The 8657-nt window shown below is 47.0% G+C and overlaps 1 protein-coding gene across 1 annotated transcript; it reads right to left on the bottom strand.

Annotated features, from left to right (window-relative positions):
* Positions 1-553: 553 nt before the first annotated feature.
* Positions 554-8348, bottom strand: LOC102435428 (coagulation factor X-like; the record flags this gene model as incomplete). Its single annotated transcript, XM_014450806.2, has 4 exons — positions 554-816; positions 5491-5622; positions 7308-7421; positions 8324-8348. Coding segments are annotated over 4 exons (534 nt in total), but the record flags the coding sequence as incomplete, so codon positions are not given.
* Positions 8349-8657: the final 309 nt, after the last annotated feature.

Here is an 8657-nt window from a genome sequence, read left to right as displayed (position 1 = left end):
TTATGAATCACAATGTAAATATCTGATATGCAGGATGGCCTTAGGCGACTCCTGTGAAAGGGTCGTTCAACCCGAAAAGGGATCATGGCCCACAGGTTGAGGTCTAATACTCTAAGGTACTCTCTGCCTCAATAGAATTGAGGTGTTTCAATAAAAAAGTCTTACCAAATTAGAAATGAAACAAGGAGAGTAAATCGTTCTGCCTCCAGTCAAACAGAAGAGCAAGCAGAGACCTCACCCACAATCAGGGGAGCTGCCCTTTACCTGCTCATCCATGGCCTCAGCTGGCACCCCATCTCTCCTCCTACTGTAGGAGAGGTTTTAGGGCTCAGATCCTGAGCATGGGATGGGAATGGGCAGCAGGGGTGGAGTGTGTAGGCAAGGGCCCAGATCCTTCTCATCTCAGGTTCCTTCAGCATGGGAGCTCAAAGCCTGCTGAGGGTCCACATGTGCGCGGGCATCATGATCCCGGCCTCGGCCTCCATGGCTGTGCCTGCAGTGCCCAGAGTGAGTTGCCCATCCAGTTAACTCACTGAACGTGCTCAGCACTTACCTGCCAGGGACACTCGCCATCTTTGCAGTCCCTCCCTCCCACTATCCTGACAAGTGAGTTCTCCTCCTCTGGAGAACTTGGCTGTGTGTTATTCAAGCCCAGCAGATCGAAAGGGTTTGTGGTGGGATCCAGGTCTCCATTGAAAGGGTTCGCGGTGGGATCCAGGTCTCCACTGTCTTCTGGGGGATGCTTGCTGCTGTGGGCGGTCAGGGACCCCGGCCTCCTCCTCTGTGGCAGAGTGAGTTTCCCACAGGGATAAGGCTCTGGAAGAAAAACCAATGGCCTGTGGCTTCAGCAAAGTGAAACCCTCCCTGCACTGCAGGAACAGTTCATTAGCAGCAGGAGGCATAGGGAGGCCAGAGAGAGAGAGAGGGTCCGACCCCCAAGGTTATGGGTCGGGTCAGAGGGCCTGGAGAACTGCAGTTGGGGAAGAGTGAAGCGTGTGCTTGGTAACTGGGAAGGGTGTGAGGAACTTTTGGGGTGCGGAGTGCCCTGTGTCTTGATCTCGGTGGCATTACCAGGTGGACGTAACTGTCATGATGCAGGGAAAGTGCCCTTCCCGTCAGTGCCCCCACTGTGTGTCAGTCTCACCTACAGGACCTGCTGCAGACACCAGCTCTGGGGCTGACCAGGATGCTGAAGCATTGAAGGGGATGTCTGCAAGCTACTTGGAAAATGCACCCACATACTACAGAGGCTGAGAGTGGACAGAGGACACAGAAGGGCAGGCAGGCGATGAAGCAAGCAGAGAGGTTAATGGCAGAACCCAGGTAGGCACATAGGGGTGCTCACTGTCAAATTCTGTCAAACCTGCTGTGTGTGCAAACATTTTCTAATGAAATGTTGTTGTTGTTGTTGTTGTTTTAAATTGTTCTTGGAAAAAGGGACAACATAGGCAAACAACCTGAGGCATAAGAAGGAGCACTGCACAACACGGCTTTGTATGATAATGTCTAACAGGGTTGACTACCCTTAAAATCACCAAACTCAGGGGAGATGTCAGCAAATACCAGAAAGCTTCCTTTCTGTATTATTACCAACTAAGAAATTGAGGCGGAGAGAAGGGCCAACACTGGACAGAGAAAGGGAGAGGTATGGAGGCCCATCAGAAAACAGAGGACAACCAAGATGGTGACATAGGTAAACACCTGGACTTGCTGCCTCGCACAACCACATTAAAACTACAACTAAAAGACAAAACGAGTAGCGTCCATAACCGTGGGAAGGCTGGCTGAGTGGAAATTTTACAACTAGAAGGAAAGAGAAAAGCACATTGAGTCCAGTAGGAGGCACAGAGGTGTGGAAGTGTGGAGGTATGGAGGCTCGCGTGAAAGGGGCTGGCAGCTGGGTACGCTGTTGTCTTTTTCAACCGGGAGGGATATATAAGCTCCTGACTGCTCTGAAATCCAGTTCTGTGAGAGAATCTGGGGACCCAAACTCATAAGGAGAGAAACTGTACTGTCTGGCATAGGGCCAGAATGTGAGGGCGTCTTTCTCGCAGAGGTGCTTGCAGTGTTCATTGTTCCTGCACAGGGTGAAGGGACATAGAGACCCAGGGACCTATCGGGGGAGGGCTGATGGCAACCATTGCTGTTTGCACTGCACCATGACTCCCTGAGACCACACCCAACCCAAGCTGTGCCCAGAGACTTTTGCATACTAATGGCCTGGCCTTTCTCCCCCTAAAAACCTGTCAAACTGCAGCTGGGTCAGAGAAACCCACAGCTTCCAAAAGGCCTAAGGCTATCAGCAGCCTGCATTACTTCACAGTTCTGCCTCATCTGGGCACCTCCAAACCCCTAACAAAGAGGAGGAATCTGCAGATCTCTCTGTAGCTCCTGTTGGGTGGCCTTAGGCAGTGGGTGACTTTGCACCCCCTTGGAGATCCAATAGTCAGTCTACCCAGTGGTCAGAGTGAGACCATCCAGATTAAAACTCTTAACATCCATAAGAGACACACTCAGGGGGCAGACTCAGTGAGCGCCAAAGCCCCACTGAAGCAAGTCCTGCCCCATAAGGGTTTCTCCAGACCAGAAGTTCTCCCACGTAGGCACAACTGGTCCTTACAGCCATTTGGCAGGGAGGGCAATTCCTCCCAGTGACACCAACAGCAATCAAGGCTTTACTACAACAAGACTGTGCACACAGCCCACAAAGGGGTGCACCAAGAGTGTCCACCTCAGGTAATTAGGGAGGCTGAGCCCACTGGGCCCTATAGGACACCTAGCACACAAAGCCACTCTATCAACACAGGGAAGCAGCCAAAATGTGGAGACAAAGAAACAGGTCACAAATGAAAGAAATGGAGGAAAGCAAAGTCCTGGATATAGAGTTCAAAACCATGGTTATAAGGCTACTCAAGAATCTTCTAGAAACTTCTGAGAAATATAGTGAGACCCAAAAGGATATGAAAAAGGACCAATTAGAAATTAAGCATACACTGACGGAAATAAAGAATAATATACAGACTCCCAACAGCAGACTAGAGGGTCCCAAGATCAAGTCAAAGATTTGAAATATGAAGAAGCAAAAAACACCCAACTGGAAAATCAAAAGGAATAAATAATACAATGCAAAAATATGAAGATAGTGCAAGGAGCCTCTGGGAAAGCTTTAAGCGTACCAACATCCGAATTATAGGGGTGCCAGAAGAAGAGAGAGAGCAAGATATTGAAAACCTATTTGAAGAATTAATGACAGAAAACTTCCCCTACCTGGTGAAAGAAATAGACTTACAAGTCCAGGAAGCGCAGAGAACCCCAAACAAAAGTAATCCAAAGAGGACCACACCAAGACACATCATAATTAAAATGCCGAGGACAAAAGACAAAGAGAGAATATTAAAAGCAGCAAGAGGAAAACAGTTAGTTACCTACAAGGGAGTACCCATACGACTGTCAGCTGATTTCTCAACAGAAACTGCAGGCCAGAAGGGAGTTGCAAGAAATATTCAAAGTGGTGAATAGCAAGAAACTACAACTAAGATTACTCTACCCAGCAAAGCTATCATTTAGAATTGAAGGTCAGAGAAAGAGCTTCACAGACAAGAAAAAGCTAAAGGAGTTCATCACCACCAAACTAGTATATGAAATGCTGAAGGGTATTCTTTAAGAAGAGGAAAAAGAAGAAAAAGGTAAAGATAAAAATTATGAACACCAAAGTGACAACAAATACATATCTGTCAACAAGTGAATCTAAAAATCAAGTGAATAAAAAATCTGATGAACAGAATAAACTGGTGAATAGAATAGAATCGGTGGCATATAGAAAGGGAGTGGACTGACAATTCTCGGGGGAAAGGGAGTGTGGGGGGTGCAGGAAGAGTCTGGCCAAAAAGCATACACGTATGGACGAGGACAGGGGGTGGGGAGTGGTGATGGCATAAGGTGGGGTGGGAACCGGGTGGAAGGGAGCTATAGGAGGAAAAAGAGGAGCAACTGTAATAATCTGAATAGTAAAGATTTATTTAAAAAAGAAAAAAAAACCAGATGGCTCCTCTCTGCTTCGGTGGGTTTGCCTAAAATCAGATAAGCAGAACGTAGTTCTTTTTAGTCTTTGCGAGGGCTCCAGCAGGATCTGAAGGACCCCTCCCCACCCCCAGCAGACTTGTGCTGTGTTAGATGGAGATAAAGAGTGTGGTGTTGATATTTGTAATCACTGTATTTTGAAATACTGAATTAGGAAGTAGTTTACCTGACCCCACCCCCACCCCCCAGATATCACACTTCATTAAATTGATTTGTAATTATTCCTGGAATTTAAACAAAATTTGCGTCCATGGTACAGTCTATCCCGTATTGTTGAACCAGCATAAGTTTAAAAATCTCATTACCAATGGAGGTGCAAATGATACTGTCTTTTACTTGTTGAGAGAGTTGATGTTATCTAATTGCAGTCATTCTGGAATGTTCCTGTCTTGTGGAGTGGGCCTGGGACTTTGTATTTGTACACCCTCACCCTCACTGACCCCCCTCGAACAGTTGATGCTGAAGCTGTGGATCAGTCAGGGAACCTGGCTTTGAAAAACAAGTTGGTGCCTTTGTGAGACTGAGAGAAAGGAGTGGCGCCTCAGCACCGCTGGCTCCAGGTTGGCTCTGCAGCACAGGAGGACCTTTCTACAGTGTGCGAGACCCCAGGGGCCTGGCCTGTACTCAGCCCCTTAATAGGCCATGCCCTCCCGAGCTTCTAGGCCAGACTCATCGTGTCCGGCTTTTATCAAGGAAAAGAATAAATAAATTTGATTAACATCGAGGCCCACACAACCTAAATTAGTTCTTTTTTGTTGTTGTTAATCCTCACCCGAGAATATTTTTTCATTGATTTTTAGGGAGAGTGGAAGAGAGAGGGAAAGACAGAGAGAAACATCAATGTGAGAGAAACACATCGATTGGTTGCCTCCTGCACGAGCCCCAACCAGGGTCCGGGCTTGGGAGGAGCCTGAAACTGAGGTATGTACCCTTGACCAGAATCGAACCTGGGACCTTCTGGTCCACAGGCTGACACTCTGTCCACTGAGCCAAACCAGCTAGGGCCTAAATTAGTTCTCGAGGGGCTTCGGCTCCCCTCTTTCTAACTCCCCATCTCCTACAGTCAGGCCTTGGCTGCCCTCAGCCGCCTGCACTCTCATCTTGGTTCATTGTAACTCCCAGTCTCCCAAGCCTCCTGTCCTACCCAGGGGTACAAATCAGGCCTCCACACACTCATTTACATAGAGTTTGCTGCGAATCAGGCACTGTGCAAAGTGCCCTCCATGCATTGCTCTCTTAATTTGCACATTTACTAAGCAGTTAGGTAATATCGTCGGCCCAACTTTTCACGCAGCTCCCAGAAACGGGGTTTGTCTCCAAATCTGCGGCCCACCCCGGCTCCTCCAGCTGTCCTGCACTGGCCTCTCTGACTCAGGGAGCCCTGGTGGAGTGGCCCCATGTGCCTCCTACCTGTGGAGATGCAGGACTTGCCATTGTCATCCAGGATGTACCCGCTGGCACAGGAACATACCACAGAGTTCTGCTCCTCTCTGCAGAACTGGTCACAGTCCCCGTTGTCCTGGCTGCAGAACTTTCGCATGGCTGTAAGGGACGCATGTTGGTTCTCAGGACAGGCTGGGGAAACTGAGGTAGCAGCTGGCCGGGAGGAAGGACAGCAGCCCCAGGGGGACATACACCCACCGTGAGCCCTACAGCAGCCACCTGGCTAGAACAAAAGGCCGGAGCCACATGGCCCATGCACATCAGCTGGTGCAAACAGGATGGGCTGCCCAGAGCAGCTGGTGGGGTGAGAGGATCATGCCTGTGTGTGTGGTCTTCTCACTGCCCAGGCTGCCTGGGGAAACCATGGCGTACAGTTAGGGCGAGAACTTAGTATCTGCCGGGCCCCGGCACCAGCCTTCCAGGAGGTCCTTAAATAATCTGAACATGGCCTGTGAGGGCCCTGGAAGCTAGAAGGGTCTTAAGTTCAGCGCTAAGAAGGCACATGGGTCCTGACCAGCTTGGAAGGGCTCCCTGCAGGAGGGTGGGTTCCCGGCCAGGGGCTCAAGAGGAGCCTGGTGGAGTGGCCAGAGGCCCACCCACTCTGAGGCTAGAAGAGTCCCTGTGTAATAAGGGTCTCAGAAACTGGGGTCTGGGCCCTAGTGCGGTGGGAAGAAGAAACAAAACAGGCAGTGCACATCCTGGAGGCAGGCCAACCTGAGTGCCAAACTGGCACTTCTGTCACTTGTGTTTTGAGCAAGTTATTTCAACCTATGGGCCTGGGTTTCCTCAGTTGTAAAGTGGTGGAGGCCGTACCACCTCACAGGATAACCTCACAGGTCACGGGAAGCTCTTGCCTTATGTCCGTGTGAAGCCGTGTCTCCCTGGACCTCAGATCCGCAGCTCTGCCTGAGCCAGAATCACCCACCTGCTTCCTGTGTGCACTGAACTCAACCTCCAAACTCACATCAGTGATGCTACCCTGGCCGTTTACACTCCGCACTTGGGTTTTGATGAAAAAGTAATTATGGTGCAAAGATCAACGTTAATGAGACTTTAGAAAACATTCACCATGGCCCTGGGGTCAGAGCCAAAAGGTGTGCAAGAGCGGCTGCTCTGGATTGGGATGAAACGATGCCTAATTGATATTCCCGGCAGAAAAAATTCTGAAGTAATCTAATTAAAGAGCACATTCCAAAGACTATAAATTAAGTAATAAAAAGAAAAGCAAATCTTTCTCTTTAGGGAAATCCGGTTTAATATTAAAGCTAATTTATATTTAAAAATTAACCAGCATATTAGGAAAACTCCTAGTGACTTTTCCAAGTAAGATTAATTAAATGTTTCAAATTTTTATAATTGGACAATCCCTAACAGTTAGTATTGGCATGTGCACTAATAAATGAAAGGTGTGGTGATTTAGAATCATTGCCCAGGACCACAAGGAATATAAGTAACAACGATGAGGGATACATTCTACTCCAAGAAGGAAGTCAATTCTCGTTTCTCTGTTAGTGGGCCACATGCTTCATGAATGTTCCACAGCCTCTCTCAGAGGAACGGAGAGGTGACTGTGTGTTTCACTGAACTCCAACACTGAGTGGATTGTAGGGCCCTTAATTTTTGTTGTTTTCTGTGACTACAGTGGCCCTTCATAATGGAGCACAGACTGGACATCAGAAGTGACATGAGGTTGTTCCCTTGGACATTTTGACTTTTTCCCTCTTTCCCACATTTGATTCTTCAGGTAACTCGGACTTGAAGGCCTACCAAGAAGAGGAACTCACGTAATTCACAGTTTCTGCCTTCATATCCTTCCTGACAAGTGCAGGTGTATTCCCCAAGGCCGTCCTTACACCTGCCCTGATTCAGGCAGGGATTGCTTTCACACTGGTCACCATCTGCAAAGAAAGGGTTTGGAAACCGAAGCTTGCGGGCAATTTCCATCACCATGGAGATGACTTTGCTGTGTTGATCTTGGCACACATTTTTCAGATAACTCGAATGAACGTGGACTTCTTCCTGTTTCCCTGTAAACAATTTCTCCTAACTGAACTTCACTGTATCCTCACCTTTTGTGGCTCTGTGTACGTGATGCTCTTATCTTACTGGATCATTGGCTGAGCTTTCCAGTTTTTGCTGAAATGTTTGACAGCATTTTTACATTAGAGTGAAGCGCTCTAGGAGGTGACTACATGGGACCATGTGGAAGGAGAAGACGTGATTGTCTGACACTGGACAACAGAGATGTTAGGGCTCCTGTTTCCAAATGCTCTGGGGGTAAAGTGAGAATGCAGAGACAACTGCCCAGCATCAACACGGGACTTCACATTTCTTGGTGCATTTGTACAATCTAATTTAGAGATAAGTCCAATAGTCATTTTGAGAAATTTGAATGGTATTGCCAGAATGAAAACATTAGTCAGGATTAATGCCATTTTAGGTGGTATAAGGGTTGACTCAAGGTGGCTACCTTATTATAGGGTCCAATCTTTCCGACTCTATTTTTTTCCTAATATACTTGGATTTTTAAAATTATCACTAAATTTGGTATTCTCAAATGAGAATATACTGATTTAAGTCTATATGTAAGTGGCAACATTAGAATTAGTATAAAGTTACTATAAAAAACTATTTTACAATAACTTAAAAATGCTCAGACGGAACAAGTTAAATACATAGAATTTAAACAGGAACAGAAAGGCAATTCAGGAAGCATTTTCAAAGTTCAAACACAATTTCTCCCAAATTAAATATCCTAATGAACTCCTCTCCCTTAAGATTAAAATAGAAAACATCTCACCTTTGTATTTATTCCAGAATTCATTCTAAAAGAGAAAAATATTTTAAAGAACATTAGGGAAAGCACAGACATTTTACACCTATAACAAATTATAACCTAAGTAAGGTATCAATTGAGATGAGATCCTACTGGATTAGGCTGGACCCCAAATCAATGAGGGGGTCCTTATAAGAGACAGAAAAGGACACAGACACACGGAGAGAAGGCCATGTGAAGATGGAAGCAGAGATTGGAGTGATGCATCCACAAGCCAAGGAATGCCAAGGATTGTTGGCAGCCACCATAAGCTAGAAGAGAGGCGTGGAACAGATTCTCCCTCAGGTCTTCCAGAAGG

This window comes from Myotis lucifugus, unplaced genomic scaffold, assembly GCF_000147115.1.
Source record: "Myotis lucifugus unplaced genomic scaffold, Myoluc2.0 scaffold_3872, whole genome shotgun sequence".
NCBI lineage: Eukaryota > Metazoa > Chordata > Mammalia > Chiroptera > Vespertilionidae > Myotis > Myotis lucifugus.
The sequence above is the reverse complement of the archived record's forward strand: the minus strand, read 5'-3'. Positions and strand labels throughout refer to the sequence as shown.